The 25,210-nt window shown below is 35.9% G+C and overlaps 2 protein-coding genes and 1 long non-coding RNA gene across 6 annotated transcripts; all 3 read left to right on the top strand.

Annotated features, from left to right (window-relative positions):
* The first annotated feature begins 1,032 nt into the window (after positions 1 to 1,032).
* LOC137636074 (uncharacterized) lies at positions 1,033 to 3,840 on the top strand. Its single transcript, XM_068368500.1, has one exon. The coding sequence runs from the start codon at positions 1,033 to 1,035 to the stop codon at positions 3,838 to 3,840; it is 2,808 nt and encodes a 935-aa protein (XP_068224601.1).
* Positions 3,841 to 3,858: 18 nt separating this feature from the next.
* Positions 3,859 to 6,504, top strand: LOC137636073 (uncharacterized). Its single transcript, XM_068368499.1, has one exon. The coding sequence runs from the start codon at positions 3,859 to 3,861 to the stop codon at positions 6,502 to 6,504; it is 2,646 nt and encodes an 881-aa protein (XP_068224600.1).
* A 2,993-nt stretch (positions 6,505 to 9,497) lies between these two features.
* On the top strand, positions 9,498 to 24,497 carry LOC137636071 (uncharacterized). Of its 4 annotated transcripts, XR_011042912.1 has the most exons (4): positions 9,498 to 9,565; positions 16,011 to 16,549; positions 17,390 to 20,028; positions 20,080 to 24,495. It is a non-coding gene; the product is annotated as an uncharacterized lncRNA (long non-coding RNA). The 4 variants fall into 4 exon arrangements; XR_011042911.1 differs by having other exon boundaries at positions 16,011 to 20,028; positions 20,096 to 24,497; XR_011042910.1 differs by having other exon boundaries at positions 16,011 to 20,028; positions 20,064 to 24,497.
* Positions 24,498 to 25,210: the final 713 nt, after the last annotated feature.

Raw genomic sequence — 25,210 nt, 5'->3', positions numbered from 1 at the left:
GTTTGTAATTAAGAATTGATCTGATACTTATTTAACATCAAGGTGTTCATATTAAGAATTTTGTACTTATAGAAAACGAGACTACAAACTGCGGTCCTCTAAGGTCGGAAAGTCTACCCGTGAGTACTCGCGATAGAGAGAGAGGGAAAAGTAAAAACTTGTGTCTCGTCGTACTTTATTGAAACTTATGATTTGAGTTCCTGTTAACAATGACAGCTCAGTAAGTGAAAGGACTTAGTGTAGCCCTATTGTTGAGAGTTATATGACTGTGGTGCTTTTGAATATCGGTTACACTAATAATTAAGTTTATTGGAGAGAGAAATCTCTCGTTATTCCTGAGAAGCCGTAAAGGGAATAGTGACAGTTGTTACGAAAAGACATTTGTGGCGGCTTTTGAGTCAGTAACAACTTTAAGTATACAGTCCACTTTTTATCCATCATATTTTTCACCACACTTTTTTCTCTTTTTTGGTCCTTCGAACCGGATGATTTCACGCAGATTAATTACGCTGAATTACGCGTGTAAGGATCAATGTAAGATTATTAGTTACCGATGTTTTTAGTACTCAGAATACTGAACACATAATTTTGATTTTTGTAATTTAGAATCAGATCGATCTTTATCAGACTTGTTTGACGAATCTTTTAAGCATTTGTCCCCTTATGAAGAGTTTATTTTGGCACATAGTTTTCTGAGTTACCACACACACACCTACACGACATCCCGAAATAACAGGTCGGCAACCAGGTGAGTGTCATTCTCATTTTGTTTTGAAGTAGATGTGGTTCGTGTCACAAGAAAGTACTCAGGTGTAACGAGACGACGGGTAATTTTTCCGTCTCATTGCAAATTGAATTTATTATGAATTCTCAATTATTTTTGTAGAACTTAGTTGTTGACTTTAGTGTTTGCCTTTGTGCGTTTATGTTGCAAGCAGTGTTGTCTACTCTGACGTTTTGAAGATTTACCTTGTCATTATTGACATTATTATTGAGTTTTGTAAGTGATTTTGAATTGAATATTTTATCACGATGTCTGCAGACGATTGTAGTCACGCATTCATTTTGTATGATAATGCTATAAGGCAAGTTGAACGACTTTTGAGTGAGGTACCAAATTTCGGACAGTCTTCTACTAAGAGCATACAGTTACAGGTAGCGGCACTTAACGAAGCTTCCTATGTGTTACGGTCAACCGCTAATGAATACTATAAAGAGATTAACGGACAGGTTTTAATGGACACTGTAGCCAGAACTGAGAATTTCCTCACTTGCGCTCGACACTCAGCAGTTGAACTTACCAATAGGGAAGAGGAGCCTCCTCCTGTTATTCCACAACCAGCGATGCCTAAAATTCCTATACCTGAGTTCGACGGAAAGGTTGAACAATGGCTTCCCTTTTGGACTATCTTTAAAGCAGTTGTTCATGATAGGAAAGATATGAACGATGTCGTAAAGTTTACTATGCTAAATGGTTATCTTAGAGGTAGGGCACGTGAAGCCATTGCGGGTTTAGCTATAACTCCAGCTAATTATGCCGTGGCATTAGACCAACTTCAAGACCGTTTTTCCAATGCTGCGAAATTAGAACAGAGTTTAAGGAGACGGTTGTTGGATTTACCACGTCCGCAACATGACGCAGATCAGCTGACCGATTTCCTTAATGCATGGAATAATGTCTCTCAACAGTTAGTAACTTTAACAGGTCAACCCGGTGGTGATCCTTATGAGAAGGAAATTGTAATCCGTTGCTTATCAGCCAAAACCAAGAAATACTTGTATCATACGTATCGTAGTAACATTCTTAGTATTGATGAAGTGAGAGACGGTATCAAAATGTTAATAGCGATTCTAGGTGGAGATGAGACGTGTGATCCTCCCTCAGGGTCATCAAATTCTGTTAAGGGCAGCCCTTATCGCAACAAAGGTCCGAAAAACGAACATAAGACTCATTCGCCTAATAGTGCTTTCAGAACTAATGTACAAGCCACTCCTAAGAAACACACTTTGTGTTGTTTTTGTCAAGGCGAACACAGCGGCAAGCTCTGTACGAAATATGCCACTTTAGATTCTAGAAGAGCGCGCATTTATGAACTGCAATTATGTTTTGGTTGTTTGAGAAAGGGTCATCGTTCATTTGAGTGTACTAGTAGGTCCAATTGTTTTAACTGTAACGGTAAACATCACACATTCCTATGTGTCAGATTGATGCCTAATCCTACTAGTGTTAACGTAAATTCGTCTAGGAAACAATCAGGAACTAGATCAGATCCTAGTAGAGTGGATAATAACTCTGAAGTAACTGTTCAATCACAAACTAGTTCGAACACTACTCAGCAAGCGGCTACCATTAGTAATCAAGGTAATCCTCAGAATAATGCTAATAGTAATCGAGTAACTGTTAACAGTATTGTATCCCTTCGACCGACAGCATTACCCACAGCAACATTTCATTTGACTAATGGAGAGAATCAACTCTCGGTTCGAGCATTTCTAGACAGCGGATCCCAAAGAACATTTATTAATCCAGAGGTTGTTGAGCAATTGAACTTAGTACCGATAAAACGAGTGGGACTAACATTAATTCCATTTGGAGATAAGGTTGAAACTAAACTGTTTGACGTAGTACGAGTAAAGGTTCAAACGGGTACTAAACGTATTAAGTTAAATGCAGTTGTTTGTGATCATGTTAATACTTCCATATATACCCCTGGACTACATAAAGTATATCTGCGATTGCAAGAACGAGGTGTTAAATTAGCAGATATGGATATTGAATCAGATACTCTAAGTAACATAGGATTGATTATTGGTGCTGATTATTATAATGCATTTGTATATTGTCAATCCAGTTATGATGATATAGGTGTGATTAATAGTACTGCTGGTGCTGTTATTTTTGGTCCCATGCCAAAATGGGCATGTAATGTTATCAGTGTTGAATCAAGTATAAAATCTTTAATAAGTACGCAGAGCATAGTTTGTTCAAAAATCTCTGCACCTGTGAATCCCCTTGATGATGATGATATTTCTAGATTATGGTCATTAGATGCAATTGGCATTGGTGATGATGCACGTACTTATAGCGATCAAGCAACGATCGAACATTTCAGTGAGACTATTGTGAAGGATGGTAACAAATATACTGTTGATTTGCCATTTAGGAATGATGCCAGGCCCCCTACAGGTTATAGGAAGGCATTGGGTCAATTGTATTCACTTAAGAAAGCCTTTCAGTCTAAACCAGAATTGTTTGATCAATATCAATCCGTTTTAGACGAGTATGTCAAGTTAGGATTTATTGAGGAAATAGAAGTTGAGGATGACTCTTTTCATCCAATTGATGGCATTAACCATTATTTACCTCACCATCCAGTTTTTAAGGAATCTGCTACGACTCCGATTAGGATAGTTTTTAATGCAAGCAGTAAGGAGTCACAACAAGCCAAGTCCCTTAATGATTGTTTGCATGCTGGACCTAATCTGGCAATGAAACTGACGGATATGCTAGTAGAATTTCGTCAGAATAAATATGCAGTAGTAGCGGACATAAGTAAGGCTTTCCTTAGAATAGGAATTAATGAAAGCCACAGGGATTTCACAAGATTCTTATGGTTTGCTGATAGAGAGTTTAAGCATGTTAAGAATTTTAGATTTAAGGTCTTATTGTTTGGAGCTACTTGCTCACCCTTTTTGCTGAATCAGACAATACAGCACCATTTGAAGAATCACTCAGATCCCATCGCAAGTTCAGTAATGAAGTCCTTTTATGTGGATAACTTCATGAAAACTTATGAGAATTGTGATGATTTAGAACTCGAGAGTCATAAAGTAAATTAAATTATGTTGGGAGCCAATATGCCCTTGGGGGAATGGGCAAGTAATTTGAGCTCATTTAATGATAGACATACACCTGATACTGTGGATTTGAACGCAGTAAAACTACTTGGTCTTCTGTGGGACACCAGTGATGATTCATTAAGAGTAAAAGTCCCCATTCAGATTGTTACCTATCTCAGTAATTTGGGAAATATTTGTACCTTGACGAAGAGAAAGGTTGTGTCTCTCCTTTCAACCATCTTTGATCCTTTAGGAATGTTAAATCCTGTGACAATTAAGGGGAAACTATTTGTAAAGAAGTTATGGGAACTAAAAACTACTTGGGATGGCGATCTGAAGATTGATTTGAAGAAGGAGTTTGACGAATTATTAGGCCAACTCAAAACCACTGAGGAGATCAGAGTCCCTAGATCTTGCTTTGAGGAAGGAAGTTTTAACTTGCATGTGTTTGTTGATGCCTCTCAGGTGGCTTATGGTGCCTGCGCATATGTTGTTAGCAGTAAACAAACGAGTCATTTGCTAATTAGCAAGTCTCGAGTGGCCCCGAGCCCTCCGCTCACTATTCCCCGCCAAGAATTACTTGCTTTAACTGTAGGCACACGCCTAGCTGTTCATTTGTTAGAGATTTTTGGGGATAAGATTTCAGATTGTACTGTTTGGAGTGATTCCAAGGTTGCTTTGAGTTGGGTGTTTTATGAAAGGTCCAAGGAAGTCTTTGTAATTAATAGAGTAAAGGTAATCAAGGACTTGAAATCCAATTATAACATCAGACTGTTTTATGTATGTACCGAGGAAAATCCTGCTGATTTGGTTACACGAGGTATTTCAATGTCTCTTTTGGGTAAGTCAGTTTTGTGGTTTCATGGTCCCACCTGGATCATTGACCAAAATAAATTCCCAGAACAAGAAGATGTAGTTTTCAGAGAATTGGTTAACGTAAATGAAATACTCGCAGAACCAAGTTTGAGAGTTCCCGATGATGATGTGATTACGTTTAATTGTGCAGAATTCTCTTCATTGAAACATGCATTGAGAATTGTAGGCAGATTAATTAGGTTTGGAAGAAGAATATTTCCTGAGAAATTCCAGGAAAGTAATAATCTACTTGTGCTAATCAGGATTATGCAACGTCAAGCATTCCCAACACTGTATCATGCATTGAACAATGGGTTACAAGAACATCCTAGTGTTCCCTCTGAGTTAAGGAATCTTATCAGACAGTTAGGTCTTTATGTAGATGAAAGTGGTGTCATTAGGTGTCAAGGAAGAATTCAAAATGCAGATTTGTCAGTATCTGCTAAACATCCAGTGTATGTCGCCAGTCGACACCCCTTATGGCCACTTATAGTGATACATTACCACGTACTTAACCTACACTGCAACACAAATACATTAGTAATCGTTCTACGACAGCAGTTCTGGGCAGGGAAAATTCGCCAATCCGTGAAGAAGATTCTGAAAGCATGTCTTCTGTGTAAGAAGGTGCAGAATCAACCCCTAAGTGTACCAGGATTTCCCCCCTTACCACCAGAGCGAGTCAAACATGCAGTGCCATTTTCCTGTGTTGGCGTGGACTATACAGGAAACATTAATGTATCTGAGAGTGAAGCTGAAAATGAGAAGGCGTATGTCTTGTTATTTACGTGCGCTACTTCAAGAGCAGTTGCCTTGTATGTGTGCAAGTCCATGAATGCGCAAGAATTCATTCTGGTCTTTAGGCAATTCGCAGCCAAACACGGACTTCCAAGGCTCTTAATAAGTGACAATGCACCGAACTTTGTTGCAGCTAGCAAGTTTTTGAGAGATATCAGTGAAGAGCCAGAGGTAAGGAATTACCTTACCGACAGTAATTTAGAGTGGAAATTCATTACTCCCAGAGCCACATGGAAAGGAGGGTTCTACGAGAGACTGATCGGGGTAGTGAAAAGCTGTTTGCAAAAGGCCTTGTTTAGGAAAAGGATCTCATTCACAGAACTCAACACCATCGTAGCTGAAGCTGAAAACATCGTCAATAACAGGCCCCTAACATATGTCAATGAAGATAACGCTGATGACGCACTCACTCCTGCAAAACTCCTATATGGCAGAAATATTGCAATAGCTCCTCCTTTGAACAAACTCGTCGACTTACCTTACAATGAGAACGTCGATTTGAAGGAGAACTATGCCAAATTGTGTGAAACAATAAGGAAGTTTGAGAAATTATGGCTACACGATTATTTGTCTTCTCTTAGGGAAAGACACAGGAACGTCGAGTCTTCAATTATCTGTCCTTTAAATGTAGGAGATTTGGTTCTTATAGTTAATGAGAATTGTAAGAGACACAAGTACCCTTTAGGAATCATCAAGCAACTCCATGCAGGACCTGATGATGTTATAAGGACTGTCGAGATAAAAACAGCAAGCGGGAATTTTGTGAGACCACTGAATCATGTCATTCCACTTGAATGTAATGCGAATGAGAGAGCGACAACAGACAACCAAGAAGATGAAAGGGGTGAGGCCGAACCCCAGGACATTGGAGGTGAGTCGGAGAGTACCACGAAGGATGACTTGAGAGAAGCTCCACCATTGCAGATGAGGCTTGATCGGCGGCCTAGGAGAAGAGCTGCTGTTAAAGCCGATGAACAAAGGAAACAGCTGATTCGAGATGGAGCTTTGTGAAAACCCAAGGAATTTGTTGTAAGGCTCTTCCCTTTCTTTTGCGGGGGAGGGTGTGAAGAATTCTTCTCACAACAATTTAATATAATGTTTTGTGTATTCCTCTGTATAACTATAATCTACCTCTTAGCGTAAGGTTGTTATTATTGCATGCTTTTTAAGAATTATTGGCTGATTATTATTGGGAAGTGTCGTTTATAAGGTAAATGACAAACGAAATTATGTTATCGCATTTGTTTTTATTCATGAGACCAAAATTTGCATGTTTTCATATTTTGTAGAAATATGTTCGTTCTTTTGCATGTTATGATAAGAGTTAAAAGAACCACATCTAACTCGAGAATGACACTCTTACATTAATTTGTCTATTTGTGTGTACTACTATGATTTTAGTATGTAGTATTTGAAGTGCGATCAAGCACAGTGAAATGGTTTTACACAACAGTAACGTTCAGATACAGTAATTGAATTCATATGTTGTACTATGTGCCGTAGTAGTTGAGAACGTAATAATACCTTGATTAATGCCTCTCCATTAGAGGATTAGGAGAGTAGAACTTGTAAGTGTAATATCTTGTTTTGCCTTGCCCCAGAGTACCCATTAGGAGAGGTCAAGGGTCAGAAGACCAACAAGGATAATTTGTTCGCACATTTAGATCACCCTTTTTACGCCCCTGCTTAGGTGTGTGTGCGTATGTATGTGCACTATATGGTTATGACGTTGATCATGATTGAATTTGTCACACACCACCAACCAGTTAATTGTATTTAAAGAATATGTTTGAAATTGCACACTATGTGTCTTGAATTTATTTTTGACATCAATCTTTGAATTTACTAAAAGGTTTTTTGGGTTAATGTAAATCTTGTAAGCAGTCTTGTATCTATTGTAATTGTATAACTTGTCTCTTTTCCTCGTATAAAACACGAATGCACGACGAAGGAGACAGCTTTTGCTCATGAGCCTCAGGGCTCAAACTTGAGCCGATCTGTTATCGTGTTGTCGAGGTGGTGGTTGTGTGTGTGTGTGTGTGTATAAGATCGTAAGTAGTGATCTACTCTTACTTTTGGGACTTGTCGTAATTTTGTGAAGTGCCATTGACTTGTAAACCCCCTTGAGTTTGTCTTTGCTTAATCACGCATTTATGTTCAACTTTTAGTTATTAAACTAATTGACTGTAAAGTAACAAGTGCGTTTCGATATCCTTTATTGATTTATGGTTTAATGTACAGTTGGTAATTAAGAATTGATCTGATACTTATTTAACATCAAGGTGTTCATATTGAGAATTTGTACTTATAGAAAACGAGACTACAAACTGCGGTCCTCTAAGGTCGGAAAGTCTACCCGTGAGTACTCGCGATAGAGAGGGAAAAGTAAAAACTTGTGTCTCGTTGTACTTTGTTGAAACTTATGATTTGAGTTCCTGTTAACAATGACAGCTCAGTAAGTGAAAGGACTTAGTGTAGTCCTATTGTTGAGAGTTATATGACTGTGGTGCTTTTGAATATCGGTTACACTAATAATTAAGTTTATTGGAGAGAGAAATCTCTCGTTATTCCTGAGAAGCCGTAAAGGGAATAGTGACAGTTGTTACGAAATGACATTTGTGGCGGCTTTTGAGTCAGTAACAACTTTAAGTATACAGTCCACTTTTTATCCATCATATTTTTCACCACACTTTTCAATCATTTGAAAGTTTCATGGGAGCTTATTATATAGTCTCTGGGCCACATATTTAAAGGCTCTAGAGCCTAAAATAAACATATATCTAGTTTCCAACAGTTTGAAGCCATCTGTAACTATTCTTTAGCGTGGATGAAGGTGTCACAGCGGGAGCGCTCCCAGGACAGGTCAACCAGCAACGTACTGTGAGTATACCTTCAATCAGAAGGGTGATTACATAACATCTCCCTTCACTTAAAAGGTAGATATTTGTGAACATAGTTAAACAAACATAGGCTAATACCGGTTTATATGGAGTCTATAGCCAAACTATAAATCCTAGATCTTAAAATACTATCTACTTTCAATGTATGGTGATATCTTTATTATTCTCAAGTAAATCTTACTCATTCTATATCACACAATTATATAAGTTATGGAAGATAATATTCTTAAAGGCATTAACGTATGACATTTGTCAAGATGACGTTATATATACATAAAAATAATATTCATGGTCGTTGAATATATTATAGTTACCCTGAAATTAGGTTTTCTCTAAATCAAAACTTTTATCGTTTTCTTTTTTAAAACCACTAATCTAGGGGTAACCTACTTATAAATTTCACTCGTATACTGTATATCACTTAAACATCAAATTAAATTCATACGAATATCTTCTGAACTCCTATTATAATTCAGTTAATCTATTGGAAATATATTTGAATATATCTTAAGCAAATTACTATAATTTTAGCTGATGAAAAGGCTATAGAATGCAGACAATGGTGTGGAGGTCCCTGATTGGTTGAAACACTTCCTTAACTAGGGGGACAACTTTTGGGAATTTGTCCCCAAATTTGGGAATTTTTAAAAGGTTTTTGGGGGCATTGAGAGTGGGAGTTCTCGTACGTCTGGTAAATGTAAAACATTATCTAAACACTCATGAATAATTATCCAGTCTTCAATGAGACATAATGAAAGTGAATGACTTAATTATGTTTTATTGTTTTCCTATGGTATACCATTCATTACAATTAAAACTTTATTGATATATCTTTCAGAGCACAAACTAAAATCAGAGCATAAATTAATCACTAATAAAACAAAATATACTGTATGCTGCTTCACAATTGGAGCCATTAGAAATAAAAACAGAATAGATTATAATTACAGAAGATACAGGAGTCTAGTAAGCTGTAAATTTAATTGTGTTGAAAAATGCCTAGAGAAATTACTTCTGGTCAGGGGAACTTTTAGGGACTGTCTAGGGATGTTCCTGACTGTAAACTGTAGAAGAAGATTCATTTCTCAGACAAAGAGAAAGGAAGAAGGAACCAAGTCTCGTGACTCTCGTCTTTTAATTTGTGATCCTGCAAACAGTGAAGGCTTTATTAGGTAAGGAGGGACACATTTTACAAGGTTTCATTGATTTTATTATGTTCTCGCGGAATCTTTAATTACTCAAAATACTGGAGATTCGAATATCTTGTGGGTGCTGTAGGTTCCCATGTGTTAAACCATCGAATTTCTCTAAGGGTCTTTTATTGGTGAAGAAACTTCATTAAAAAAAAAAAAAAAAAAAAAAAAAAAAAAAAAAAAAAAAAATCTCAAAATTGGCCTTTTTAACGTGTATTGGTAATTCCATTAATCAGTGAGTGGTTATTAAATGAGATTGTTTCCAGATGTGGCTTTAACTTTTCAATTAATGAGATGGTGTATAACTGTAGTCGCTGCGTGGTTTGAATTCCAGTTGAGGAATCTGTAATCACTTATAATTGGAGTTGTTACTATAAGAATGAATTTAGATCATACTAATGCCTGTAGCCTTAGGCCTAGATTTTATAATCCAAATCAAATGTCGATCATTTTTATGGAATTTTTGTTCCCGTGGTTAAAATAGAGGGTCGTATCATTTTAATATTTGCGCAGTGTTTTATCAAAAAACCACAGAACTTTTTAATCACATACTTTGATTTAATCTGATAAGAAATTTGATAAGAGATTATTTTTCACATTTTAAAAGAGGTGAATATGATGGTGTAAACTATAGTGAAAACTGTGATTTGTGGAATTATTTGCATTGCAAAAGTGTAATTAAGAAACGAGGGTTTCAGGTGATGTGTGATGGAAAGTTGTTCGTTAGTTGACCAAAAATAGAATTCATTGAGCAACTCAACATTCTCACAGAATCATTATTTTATTGATACATAAAATTAAATCTTTGTTATAAATATACAAATATCATTCTTTTGAATACAAATGCATACAATCCTTGACACATATATACAATCATTTTGCTTTTAAGAAACAACCATTGTCTCACTTTACGTTAGTTTGATAACTCAAAGTATCGACCACACCCACCAATTAAGCTCTCTATCTCTCTCTCTCTCTCTCTCTCTATCTCTCTCTCTCTCTCTCTCTCTCTCTCTCTCTCTCTCTCTCTCTCTCTCTCTCTCTCTCTCTCTCTCTCTCTCTCTCTCTCTCTCTCTCAGCTGCTTTGTAATAATATAAGCATGCCCCAATTTACTGTTTCATTTCGGTTATTTAACAAATATTTTATTAGTAAACTTTGAAGTTTCATGAGTGGGTCTCCCACATAAGTATTGCTTACGTCAGAACTATTTAATTTCAGTGTCCCTGCAACATTGTTAATAATAACTTGAAATATATTCTTAGTTGAGAGTGAGAATAACATTGATATCCTATGTCAGCAACTGGGAGTTCCATAGTCGGTAAGATTACAAGAACATTTTGTTCAGTCTTTCGAAAAAGCTATCTTCGCGTAGAGGTAAATTTGAAGACATCCTTCGGTTTTGATAAGTTCTCTCTCTCTCTCTCTCTCTCTCTCTCTCTCTCTCTCTCTCTCTCTCTCTCTCTCTCTCTCTCTCTCTCTCTCTCTCTCTCTCTCTCTCTCTCTCTCTCTACTAAATACAGGAAAGCCGTAAGCATCAAATCCATTAAGATATTAAATATTCGGAAGTGTATCCCAAGATATGTTATTTGTAAGTTCAGATTTAAGTCAGCTCAGCACATGCACTTACACAGAAGTAAGTGGTTGGTAGAATAAAGGCTTAATTTTGATCTTTAAAGGACTCTATACCACCAATGCATTGAAATTCAGTTTAAATTAATGTAGGAAATTACCGTGATAAAAGCCTAAGTAGAAACATGGCTCTTTATTTAGATTTTTAGAAAAATATTCTTGGGACACCCTTTATAAAAACGATTTTTGTATGCAAATCTCGTTTTTTTTTTTTCTCATATTCCATTAATGTCTGTATAATGACCTAATTATCTCATTAGTATTGACTTAACTCTTACCATAAGTGTGTGTGTAGGGGGAGGTTTGTCCTGGCCTGTTTTTTCGACCAACCAGACAGAACTGGTTTTCTGCATATTTGTTCTTAGTCTAAAAGGTTGGACCTACTCGTTGTCAGTGAACTTTCAAAAAAGTCCGTTTATAATCTGAAAATGGGAAGCCTTATTCAGTCATTAATACCAACAGTCTTCATTTAGTATTATGACAAACGGTTGTATTTATTTTGCATGAATTAATTTTGCTACCAAGTGATGTAATGATTACCTTCAGGGAGAAATTACTGGCGATATTTTGATGAAAAAAAAAAAAACCTTAGTTTCTCATACATTTGGTTCCATTAAGGAACTTTACTTAAAGGGCTGTTTCTTTTTTTTTTATGGCCCTGTCACATTCAGAGGACACCTACGCCCTGCAGAGATTAAAAGGTCAGTTTATCGTGTACAATCTAAGGTATTTTGCATATCACACAGTTCGTGTTTATTGTCAAATGCTTTCGTTTTCAAGCTGAGGTACTATTTAGGTTTAGTATTTATCCTCGCCTTATTTGCAATGACATATTTACTATTAGTTTTCATGTGTTGGTTCTGGCAGAATATTAATAAGTTAAGACGAATTTCTTGTGTAATTCTGATATTTGAGAAAATATTCTTATGAAAGCATTTATTGATATGCCTTATGTATTGAACCGTCATCAATATTTTCCTATCATTCACTAGTGGGCAGGCGTAATCAAAGCATAAGTTAGTAACAAAACTCTTACTGTAACTGGGGCGGGGTGTCCCTAGTCTGTTTTTCGACCAGTCAGGCAAAAGTGGTTTTCAACGCAGGCCTATTTGCTCTTCGTTAAGAAGACGGGACTACTCATTGTCAGCTATTTTTTTTTTTTAGATCAGTTTGTAATCTGAAAATAGGAAGTCTTATTTATTTTAACAGGTAATAAGTTATATTTGTTTTGAATGCATTAAGTTTTGAATTGATAAACGATGAATAGTTTCATGTAGAAATTTACGAAGGCAATATCATTTTGATGAAATAAAGCTGGTTATTAGTGATGCACAAGATTGCATAAAGCATCAATACTGTCTTTGATACTTCGTGGACGAAGCAACTTGAATAGAAGGCTTGACTATAAACTCTATTGATTTTTGCCTTTTCATAGCTTAAGGGCAAATTATCCTCAAATACATCGAGGGAGATATAATTTGCTGTATCTTCGGTCAAGTGAGTTCAATTGTCTTAACGCTGTGTGCAGGTTAGGTAACATAAGGTTTTGATGAGAACTAGAGTTCTATGAGCCTGGTGTGGACCATATCAATTATTAGCATCTTTGTGACCTCATGATTAATCATGTTTTGTCTAACAGGGCTCTAATAAACGTGATTGTTCTAACGCCTTTGTGTTGGCTATTTTGCGGTTGCTTTGCTTGGCTTATGAACGTGGCCCTTTAGTGTAAAGCAGTGATAGGCTTGGAATTTCTGATTAGCAGATTAAATCTCTCTCTCTCTCTCTCTCTCTCTCTCTCTCTCTCTCTCTCTCTCTCTCTCTCTCTCTCTCTCTCTCTCTCTCTCTCTCTCAGAAAATAGAAAATACTTGGAATATACTTCCAGCGGATGTAGTAAACAGTAACACAGTCAACGAGTTCAAGAATAAGTTAGACAAGATCATAACAACTTTCTAAAGGCTTAAACTAAATCGCCCTACCGAAGAGCAAATGGAGTCTCCAGGGATCGACTAAAAAGTCTTTTGAGACATCCGAAATCCTTGTAACTCCTTGAAACTCTCGCTCGTGCATTCTGTTACCTTTCAACACACCGAAGTGAGCTCCTCATGACTACTTATCTCAAAATTACCCTTTTCTAAGAATTTGCTATGGTGACCCCCTTTAGGTGTTCTACTAGTAATCCTTCCAGCCATGTGGATTTAAATCCATTTTGCAGTCGATATCCTTCAGTCCTACTGGTGGTTTATTTCCCCGATTTCAAATGGTCCAAAATATACCATTTAGTTTTCTATACAGTTTTCGGCTATACTGGTTCATTAATTATGTAGTTAAGATCCATTTGTCTAAAGCTGTTGATCCTGAGAGAGAGAGAGAGAGAGAGAAAGAGAGAGAGAGAGAGGGGGGGAGGGCCGGTTAACGTTTACTTGCATGAAGGAATTATTGTGAAGCTTTGTTGCCTCTCTCAGAGAGAGAGGCAACAAGGCTTCACAATAATTCTTTCAGGCAAATAAACGTTAACCGCCCCCCCCCCCCTCTCTCTCTCTCTCTCAGTATTTGTGAAAGGGAAATATTTTTGGAAGAGATTAATTATGAATCAAATAATTTACATATATTATATAAATTAACAGTCGTGAAAAAATTGTTTATTGTTACCCCAAATTTAGCGTATGTGTTCTTAATAGGCCTCACGTTTATTGAATTGTGCTACGACCTTTTTATTCATTTATTTACTAAGTGTAATAGCTCGAAGCAAATATACATAGTTTGCTTAACCATACTGATACATTAGGTTACATACTTTACTTCAAGGGCTGTTTTCATGGTCCTATCACACAGAGGAACACTAGAGCCCTGCAGGACCTACAAGATTTGTTTGTCATATACATTATTAGGTATTTAGAGTATCATACGTCGTATTCCGTGTTTGTTAAATCCACATATTATTGAAGCACTCGGGAAACGAAAAAGTCTTCAGCTTCTTTTTGAAATCCTTAATATCTTCAGTCTTTCGAATGTATAGTGGGAGCTTATTGTATAGTCATGGGACCGCTTATTTGAAAGCTGTAGAATCTACAGTTAAAGTTTAAAGGTTTAAATGCCGATCATGAATGGCAGAGGCTAGGGACAGTGGCATTGCCCTATCGAGCAGGACAATGCCCTAGAGACTAACGATATGTACTTATGATCAGCGCCCAAGCCCCTCTCCACCCAAGCTAGGACCAGAGAGCTGATGACTCACCAGATAGACCTATAGGCTTCCCCAAACCCCCTATCCTTAGCTCACAAAGATGGTGAGGCTGCAGCGACCAAACGAAATTGACATGTATCTTGGTTCCATTAACTCGAAACTATCTGTAATTATTCTCGAGTCAGCACAATTTGTTGGCTGCACAATATGTGGCAATTCTCTCAGATATTTTGGACGTCCGGTTCTGATAACTTAATGAGTCATTGCACAGACTCTATTCCAGCTTTAATAGGCAGTCAATGTTATTCAATAAGTATAAGAGTGATCTTTTCTCGAGGTGGGACACCTTTTTATCAATCATGCTGCTGTGTTAATGATGTTTTGTAATATCTTAAGTTGTCATTTGAGATCGTAACAGAGCGAGTTTCAATAGTCAATTCCTGAATTAACATAGGCCTTATCATAGTCTGCTTGCCTTACTTCTGGAGTGAGGTCATTATGACGTCATTATGACGTCATTATAACGTCATTATAACATAACACAGAAAATGGCAAGTGGACTTGTCCAGTGTAGTTCAATACCAGGGAAGCCGGACAATCGTTTAGCGGTTGTCCAAAGTTATTTCGGTTTGGTTTTGGAAAGAGACAGATTCGACCGGCGTTGTCCTTATTAGCCGAACTTACAACTGAAGGTAAAGTTTATTTGATTTTTGGATCTCTTGAAGGTCCCTCACCCCAAATTTTCTCACCTGAAGATCCACAACCCTGAGAGAGAGGATCTTTAGGTGATAGTTTAAAGATTAATAAAAACAATCATAAAATCAAAGTAATCTATTGAAACGTACGATAATACCCAAAATGTGGATATGGATATTGTGCAACGATATGTTCACATAACTTCTCAATGTCACATGAATTACTGCAGGGATGAGTTTACCAATTCTTGCAGCCACGCATTGGCTTTATATAGCATGATATATCGATTGCATTAGTAATCCCAGAACCGCCTAACGTTACTAGATTTGCTTAGAAGTATGAAACACACACTTCCCACCAAAAAGCTGCTGTAGTCAATCGTAGTTTTTTTCCCAGATAGGTTTACTTGAAGTCTTGTTGTTGTTCCTCCAATTCGTTCACTCTAGGGATACATGTTATGAAATATGAACCCACTTCTGCAGTTACAGTCTATAACTATAATTATTCTACTGTAGTATAACAATCTTTGTTATTTGTTAAATTTTACTTGAATTTTAACTAGTAAAGAAAGGCAAAATCTCTTCAGCTGGTATGTTCCTGTGTACTAGTTCCCTGTCATTTGTGGCCAATAGTTTGAGGTGTGTTGTTTTTTGAAAATTTGATTAATACAACCAATGAATTGTGACTTGTTCAACAAATAAACCTCGTATTTGTTCGGGCTATCGTGGATATCTTGTAACTAGTTTTTTTATACGCCTTTTAGTAAACTCAGCTGTTGACATTGGATAGTCAACTAGTAATGAGTGTCTTGAGTTTGGAAAGTCTCTCTAACAATTTTGGGAAAATTTTAGCCTAGAACAAAAATAGGCAAAAGTAAAAATGTTGCTAAAATGTCCTTTTTAATTCTTTCCAGATTTGTACTCTAGTGACACTGAGGACTGGAAGAGGACACAAAGGCTGTCATGCAACAAGTTGAGAAATTGCAAGATTTTGAATCTTTTGTCTTCTGTATGATCAGTGTTTCCTCCCCACTGTCACCTATGGGGCCAAAACTTGGAATCTAACAGAAAAGCTTTCCCTTAAATTACGAACAATGCAGAGGGCACATGAGAGAATTATGCTAAATCTAACATGAAGGATAGAAAAACAGCTAAATGGATACGTCAAAACACTAAAGTAATGGATATCCTTGAAACCATTAGCAGGCTCAAATGGAACTGGACAGGGCACATTGCCAGGATGACAGACAACCGATGGACATCACGAACAACCTTCTGGACACCCCGAGGATACACAAGAAACCGAGGAAGACAAAAACCCGCTGGCGAGATGACTTAGACCAACATAAGCAACAGTGGCACAGAATAGCTTGGGATAGAAGTCTGTGTAGGAACCTTGGGAAGGCCTACATCCAACAAAGGACTTTTGAAGGCTGAAATGATGATGATACAAGTTAAGTATGACGTCATCAAAGATGAACTGATGCTATAAACTTCGCTTTAATAGTGAAATTTTTTTTAGGTCCTATGCTTTTTAGAAGACAGGTTAGTTTGGGGCATTTGGTGCAGAACAGAACAATATTAGATTATGTTGCGTAAATAGCAGATATCTAAGATCTTAGTGTTTTTTAGAAATTTGTTTTTCTTTCAGTGAGAGTTTTTGTTCTTAATTTGAAACTGGAGTGATAAGGCCTCATAGGATTCACTTAAGCTGTGTTGATCAAACTATCATGAATTTGTTTTAATTCTTTTGATTAATTCCCGTAGTTGCAAAGATTTGATTAAATCGATGCATATTTTTTTTTTGTAAAAAGAAAGATTTAAATGCAATTATAGTTTAAATCGAGATTTCCATTTAAACATCAAATAATAGTCACCTACTGATTTTGGACAACAAAACTTGAGTTTAATTGTTTTTTGGCAAAATCATTTTAGGATAAATTAGTTAAGTACAATGACTCTTTATATAGTTTATATATGACATATCAGTTTTGACGTTACTTTTTTTAGAATGATTTATTGTTAATTTGTTTTCATCATTTATTTATTTCCTTTCCTCACTGGGCTATTTTTCCCTATTGGAGCCCCTGGGATTATAACATGTTGCTTTTCCAACTAGGGTTGTAGCTTGGCTACTAAATAATAATAATAATAATAATAATAATAATAATAATAATAATAATAATAATAATAATAATAATAATAATAATAATAATAATAATAATAATAATAAGCAAAAGCAAAAAAATCTGTTGAAATGTCCTGTTCAATTCTTTCTACATTTGTGTTCCAGTTTGCTTGGTATGGATAATTGGTATTCATATGACTCTGTAGACCAAATGACGAGCAGCCAGACGCTGTTGTTCCCCAAGTAGAGAAATTGCCTCCTGTCTTCTGCATGAGCCGAGTTAAGTATGACATCTTCAGTTATCTGATACTGTAAACTCCGTTTGCTTTTTAGAAACAAGATTAGATTTTTTTGCCATTTAGTACTCGGGTGAAGTTGCACGAGGACAGAGATGGAATGTTAAAGGTTTAAAAGGTCACTCATGAATGGCAGAGGCAAGGGACAGTGACATTGCCCTAGCAATCAGGACAATGCCCTAGAGACTGACCATATATCAGATGATCAGCGCCCAAGCTTCCTCTCCACCCAAGCTTCCTCTTCACCCAAGCTTCCTCTCCACCCAAGCTAGGACCAGGAAGGGCCAGGCAAATGGCTGCTGATGACTCAGCAGATAGACATATAGGCTCCCCCAAACCCCCCAACCTTAGCTCACAAGGATGGTAAGGATGCAGACACTAATGGCACTAATGAGTCTGAGCGGGACTCGAACCCCCGACTGGTAAACACCAGGCAGAGACGTTACCAATCAGGCCACAGCAACCTATAGACTGAGTAAATATCTGATATTGAAGATTTCGTATTTCTTGATATTGGTTTTCCCATTGTATGAGAATATTCTTTTTAGGAAATGGAGTCTTTAGATTAAAATTTAAGTGATAGGATTCACTCAAACTGTATAAGAACAAACATTCATACATTGGTTTTTTTTTCTCAATGATTTTTCTTTTTCATAAATCCCTTTAGTTAAAAAGCTTAGATTAAATTCATGTTTCTTTTTATTATCCTTAAAATAAATGGTTTTAAACTCAAATAGCCTAAGTTTAGAGTTTAGTTTTATACCTCTGTTTAGGTGTGAAATAAGTCAGCTACTTTAGATAAACGTTTAGATAAAAAAGAAAATCAAATCAACTCTCAATTTTTTTTTTTTTTTTTTTTTTTTTTTTTTTTTTTTTTTTGCAAAAGTGTTCAGGTTAGTGTATGTGTGAAGCTGTAAATCAGTTAACAAGTTGAATTCTTATTGTAAGTGGGTAGTGATATCAGTGCCCCATGTGTGGTGCGCTGTAGATGCTAATTCAACTTAGTTTAATTTTTTTTAGCAAAGGATTTTCTACTCATATTTTTGAGAATTTACTGTTGAGAACTTGACATAGAAACTCTAGTACATTTTATTAGTTCTTAAGATATCCTAGATTTTTTGGGGGGTCCTGAAATATTCTAATTTCTTCACCAAATTATCAAAATATTTTGGTCTTTTAGAATATTATAGTTTTTGTTGCTTACGTCATCCTAATCAATTTGGAGCTTGGAATATCTTGCTTTTGGGTGCTTAAAATATCCTACTTTTGGGTGCTTAAAATATCCTACTTTTGGGTGCTTAAAATATCCTACTTTTGGGTGCTTAAAATATCCTACTTTTGGGTGCTTAAAATTTCCTCCTCCTGGGGGCTTGAAATATCCTACTTTTGGGGCTTATAATATCCTACTTTTTGGGGACTTGAAATATCCTACTTTTTGGGGACTTGAAATATCCTACTTTGGGGGCTTAAGATATCTTAATTTTTTTTTCGATTGAAGTGATTTATTGAACATATATTATTGCTAGAAAAATTACTAAAAACTGTACTAAATTTGTTATAAATCTTGATTAGTAATTTTCTGCGAGTTCCTATTAACACTTTCGTCTTTCAGGTTAATGTGGCCTTCTCCTGGGATGCTTCAAACAATTTAACAAAAAGGATGATGCAAATCAAGGACAATCCTGGATCAGTCAACTCTCCTGGTAAAATTCTTCAGTGGGAGAAGATCAAGTGGAACTTCTAGAACACATTTTGGGGCATTTGTAGGAATGCCTCTATTTAAATTAGTTTTTAAAAATAAGAATTTAAGTATCTAGTTCAAGTATGAAGCCTTGGACAATGTGCAAAGTTATATTGTTAGCCTACTAATTTACCTAAATTCTTTCATTTTCAGTTTCATGAATTTAGTTTTTATAATTAAATTCCCATTAGTGATTGTTTTAATGAATAGGTGGTGACTTAAATTTGGTTGTGAATCAATTTAGGCCTTTTTAAAACAGTGTCAATAGCCAAGTTTGCAATCTTGCGTAAGGTAGGAGTTAATTCAGGTAGGAGTTAATTCAGGTAGGAGTTATTTAGAAGTTCTTTGATGTAGGAGTTCTTCCAGGTAGAAGGTGAGCTATTTCAAGTAGCAGTCATTTCAGGTACAAGTTCTTTCAGTAGAGGACAGGCTACTTCAGGTAGATGCTGGGATATTTCAGGTAGGAGTTATTTCAGGTAGGAGTTATTTCAAGTAGGAGTTATTTCAGGTAGGAGTTTTTTTCAGGTAGGAGTTTTTTCAGTAGAAGGCAGGCTATTTCAATTAGATGCTGGGATATTTCAGGTAGGAGCTATTTCAGGTAGGAGTAATTTCAGGTAGGAGTAATTTCAGGTAGGAGTAATTTTAGGTAGGAGTTCTTTCAGGTAGGAGTTCTTTCAGTAGAGGGTAAGCTATTTCAGGTAGATGCTGGGATGTTTCAGGTAGGAGTTATTTCAGGTAGGAGTTATTTCAGGTAGGAGTTATTTCAGGTAGGAGTTTTTTTTTAGGTAGGGGATTTTTTTAGGTAGGAGTTATTTCAGGTAGGAGTTATTTCAGGTAGGAGTTATTTCAGGTAGGATTTTTTTTTTCAGGTAGAAGGCAGGCTATTTCAGTTAGATGCTGGGATGTTTCAGGTAGTTATTTCAGGTACGACATATTTCTCGTTGAGGCTGGATATGTCAAGTAGGAGTTTTTTTCAGGTAGGAGTTTTTTCAGGTAGGATTTTTTTTCAGGTAGGAGTTATTTCTCGAAGTTAGAATATATCAAATAGGAGTTATTTCAGGTAGGAGTTTTATCAGTAGAAGGCAGGCTATTTCAGTTAGATGTTGGGATGTTTCAGTTAGGAGTTATTTAAGGTAGGAGTTATTTCAGGTACTAGTTATTTCTCGTAGAGGCTGGGATATGTCAAGTAGGAGTTATTTCAGGTAGGAGTTCTTTCAGTAGAGGGTAAGCTATTTCAGGTAGATGTTGGAATATTTCAGGTTGGGGTAATTTCAGGTAAGAGTAATTTCAGGTAGGATTTCTTTCAGGTAGAGGCTGGGATATGTCATGTAGGAGTTCTTCTAGCTAGGAGTTCTTTCAAGTAGTGTGTGGGCTGTTTCAGGTAGGAGTTCTCTCTGGTAGAGGGTGGGATATTCCAGATAGAGGCTGGGCTGTTTAGATTAAATTTTAGTCAAGTGATATCTTCAGAATTTATATACTTGATCCAATGGAATGGGACATGTTATTGTATTAGGAATTAATAGGTTTTATAAGACTACTGATTTATCCGGTGCCAAAACTTTCAGTTGAGAGAAATGAGGTTTTAATTTACATAGTTAATTTATTGGTTGTCATTTAAATTGAACTGCTTTAAATGCTTATTTCAAGGTGTGTTCGTGTTTAGCCTTTTCAATTTTTCTTTCTGTCCTATAAGCTTAAGGTTCCTTAACACAAAACTTTCAAGTTTCAATAGTTTACCTTGGATAGTTGATCTCCCACATTGTATCTTAAATTCTATAAAGGATAATAACTAATAACTTTATTAGAAGCTATCTAAAGTTTAAATACACTATTGGTCCTATATTTAAAAATTCTAGAGTAAATATTTTGATGTCTCTAATTAGTAAAAAATCTTATCCAACTTTTTATTCTTAATTTTGTAAGATTTAGTATTTGATGAAATGTCCATCCTACATCCCCTTGTTATAAATCCAAAGTCTCTCTCTCTCTCTCTCTCTCTCTCTCTCTCTCTCTCTCTCTCTCAATATAGTGTCTAGAGTAGTTTATAGATGATTCTAGGAGTATACTTTGAATGGAATAAAAAGGTATATAATATAGGTAAAAGAAAAGGTTACTGTACATTTCTTTCAGTTTTGAATTAGATATTGTTAGAGGAGCTTAGATTTAAGGTTAAGAAAGATGGTTCTAAAACTTTGTGCTTTTGGGAAGGTCGGAGGGCTGATTTGTTCAGTATAGATTTAAATACTAAGAATTAAAGTAGGATTTGAACATTGCTGGATAATACTGAATAGTAAATAGTTTTAAGTGATCATAGGTAGACGAGATGATTAGGAGGGCTTTGGTTTGAAAGGGCTATGAGGACTTCAGTGTGAAATGGCGAGGAAGGCTTTGGTGTGAAATGGCTAGGAGAGCCTTGGTCACTGTGAAATGGCTTGGAAGACTGGTGTGAAATGGCTTGGAAGACTGGTTTGATATGGCTAGGAGGCTTTTGGTATGTGTAATGGCTAGGAGTGTGGTGTGAAATGGCTTGGAAGACTGGTGTGAAATGGCTAGGAGGCCTTTGGGCACTGTGAAATGGCTAGGAGTGTGGTGTAAAATGGCTTGGAAGCCTTTGGTCATTGTGAAATGGCTAGGAGTGTGGTGTGAAATGGCTTGGAAGACTAGTGTGAAAGGGCTAGGAGGCCTTTGGGCACTATGAAATGACTAGGAGTGTGGTGAAAAATGGCCAGGAGACCTTTGGGCACTGTGAAATGGCTAGGAGTGTGGTGTGAAAGAGCTTGGAAGACTAAAAGGAAGTGGCTAGGAGGCAATGGGTTACTGTGAAATGGCTTGGAAGACCGGTGTGAAAGGGCTAGAAGGCCTTTAGTCACTGAGAAATGGCTAGGAGTGTGGTGTGAAAGAGCTTGGAAGACTAAAGTGAAATGGCTAGTAGGCAATGGGTTACTGTGAAATGGCTAGGAAGACTTTGATGTGAAATGGCTAGTAGTGCTAGGAGTGTGATGGCTAGTATGTGAGTGTGTGAAATGGTAGGGCTTTGGCTAATATTAGTGATATTCCTCATCTTCTCTTAAGCTACATGAACATACCTTGAAATTAACGTTGAATTTTGAAAATGACGCAGATTGTTCACTCTAATACTTAACTAAAGTTTCAGAACTCCCATTCCCCTCCTTGATCCTACCCTCTCCCAATTTGGAAAGATTTAAAAAAAGAAAGGGAACGTTCATATGACTGAGCCTCCCTCCCCATCTGTCCCCCTCCCTCTTCTAGTATCAGTACTTGCCATATTCCTGACCACTGAAAGGCCAGAGGACCCATGAAGTATATATCTTGCTTTTGACTGGAACCACTGTTCATTTAGACTGTTTATGAGCTTCTCATGTACGGAACTCGTTCATTCTTTTGCTGGTTTAACGAGAGAAGGAGACTGTTAACTTGGTTATGTTGTATTGTCAAAATGCTAGACTGTGTGCTATGGTGAACATGTTCAGTCCAATTTGATTTCACTGAAATCTTGTCAGGGTAGATTCTGTCTTGTCAATTCTAGTCATGATTAATAATTCAGTCTTGTTAAAGGATCTTTAAAGCCTCAAATGATTTTTAAATTTTTTGATGTTTTATACTTTTAAAAATTTTTGAAATTTAGTTTAAAACTTTTTAAAAATCTTTAATCTTGAATTGTAGGAGATTGTAATGTCATATTGAATAGGTTTCTGTTATGTATACAATATAATGTAGTTTCAAACTAAATCAAATTTGTCATGTATTGTGTAAATTGAGTTGAGAACAAATTTCTGTCAAGAGAGTGACTTAAAATGCCCAAGAATGTTTGAGTTTTCAATGTTAATGTAAAATTAGTAACTGTAATGTTTCAATTTTATATGTCAATGAAAATCAAAAGGTTGGAAATAATTAATTTAGTTTTAAACTTAAAAAAGTGTTGACATTTTCAAGTCTTGCATCCCAGTGCTTTCCATTACACTGAGATACCCGAGCTCTCTGAAAAGGTGTCCAGCTGGGATTATAAATGTCCCAAGATATCTGATTCCTACTGTTTCTGTTCATGACATAAAGGAGGGATAAAGAACTGCTGTAGTCATTTTAGAAGAAGTGTGTAATACATTCTTGAGTATATTGTTGTTGGTATAGTTTGTTAGCTTTTGTGGTTGGAAGTTACTGCCAATGTTGATTAGGAGAATTAAGCCATTAATAAAGTCCTTGTTTGTGTAATTCAGGATCAGGTAACCTAGTTTAGGGGATGTTTATACAAAGTTGAATCATATGGCTTCAATAACATTGAGTTTAATCTGCTCTTGGTTATGTCTAAGATTTATGCATGATTTGGCAAAGGGGTCCAAACTGAAGTTTGACTTTTTGAAATTAGATTTTATGTACGTCTGTTATTACTGATGTACAGGAATGTATCTTGTGTAGTAATTTACAAAAAGTACCTGCAATGAAGTTATCTTCTTCTTTTTATGTAAGGAAACATTACAATTTGGAAAATTTAGAAAAAATCTGATAAGCCTCTGAAGCTTGTACAAAGTTTCAATTCAGAGCATTGGTGTTATATTATAATAAACTATATAACTCGCCAATTTCTTTTAATTTTAATGACACTTGAGATTTGACTTGACAGTTTAAGTTGTTTACGTCTAATGCGATTATAAGTTCTACGCTAATCTTTCCAGACCACTAAAGCCAAAAACTGGTAAATTAACTAAAAGCTTTGATAAACTCTCATCTGCTTATACTAAAGTTCCTTACGTTTAAATGCTAATATACTTAAATTAACGTCACAAACTATTGATTTTTTGTGAGTGAAACTTTACGTTTATATTGAGTAAATTTATAGTAACTTAAGGTAATGTAAAACTAGACGTATGTCTAATAATCTTCAAAGCACTTTATCAGAATTTATGTAAGTACTATAAGAAAAAATCCTGAAAAAATCAGTTTTTTAGCGATTTTAATGTCTTGAAGATTTCGTGTACCCAGCGTTTCAATTACATATCAATTGGCCACTTATTCTTTATTTGGTATTTGCAACTTTTTCGACTTATGTTGAGCGTTTCAATATTTTCATATAGATGTGAAGTACAGAAAACCTTTACTGAATTGCTTGGAAAGTCTTGAATTTCAATTGGTTGAATTAGATTGATTTAATACAGTAATCGGCGGAATTTTCTTCACCAAAAATTTAGTAAAGATTATTTAAGAGGAATTAGTTTTCTCAAAATAGATTACAGTACAATTTTTCAAATGTGCGCACTTGCATTAATTTTAATGTAGATCTTACTGTAATCTTAAAGTAACTTGATAGTACAGTACAAGAAAAAAGGTCAGTTTGTCACTATGTAACTACGCAAAAGTTTTTGAATGTAATTATCATGATTGTTTCATGACAGTAAGCTCTGAGAGTGCACCACTCACGTTGCTGCTCTGCCACTTAGGAATTAAATCTTCACATTGAATTCAGGAATTAATTGAAGCAGGACAATGCATTCCTTGTACATCTGTATATTTGTAACAAGCAATGAACGAGTGGTTGGATGATGTCTAGTGTAAGTGTTACGAGGAGGATCTAGTCCATAGAAAGGAGTTATAATTTCATACTTATGTATTCTTTAGTGAAAGTTAGTTTAATTGGGTGTTGATTTTAATAGATCTGTGTAAAAGTTATCTTAGACACTTAGATTAGTTTCTCTTGGGTTAAATTAAGGTTAGCAAGTGTCTATACCCTAGGTTAACAGCAAAAATTTAATCTAGATTTATATTAAATAATAGGAGATTGGGAGTTTGAATATTGAAATTAGGGTAAACTTTGTTTAGTAGGCAGCTCTTAAAGATTCATTTTATTTCACGAAGGACAATATGAGTTTTCTTTGCATAACTGGCCAAACGGGAATTTCAAATCGAAGCTTATTGAGAATAATCTAAATAATTCAG

Source organism: Palaemon carinicauda, unplaced genomic scaffold (assembly GCF_036898095.1).
Source record: "Palaemon carinicauda isolate YSFRI2023 unplaced genomic scaffold, ASM3689809v2 scaffold223, whole genome shotgun sequence".
Classification (NCBI taxonomy): Eukaryota; Metazoa; Arthropoda; class Malacostraca; order Decapoda; family Palaemonidae; genus Palaemon; species Palaemon carinicauda.
This window is presented reverse-complemented; position numbering and strand designations above follow the sequence as displayed.

Coding starts and splice junctions, on each gene's coding strand:
- LOC137636073 (XM_068368499.1), top strand. CDS start 3,859: ATGCCCTTGGGGGAATGGGCAAGTAATTTGAGCTCATTTAATGATAGA.
- LOC137636074 (XM_068368500.1), top strand. CDS start 1,033: ATGTCTGCAGACGATTGTAGTCACGCATTCATTTTGTATGATAATGCT.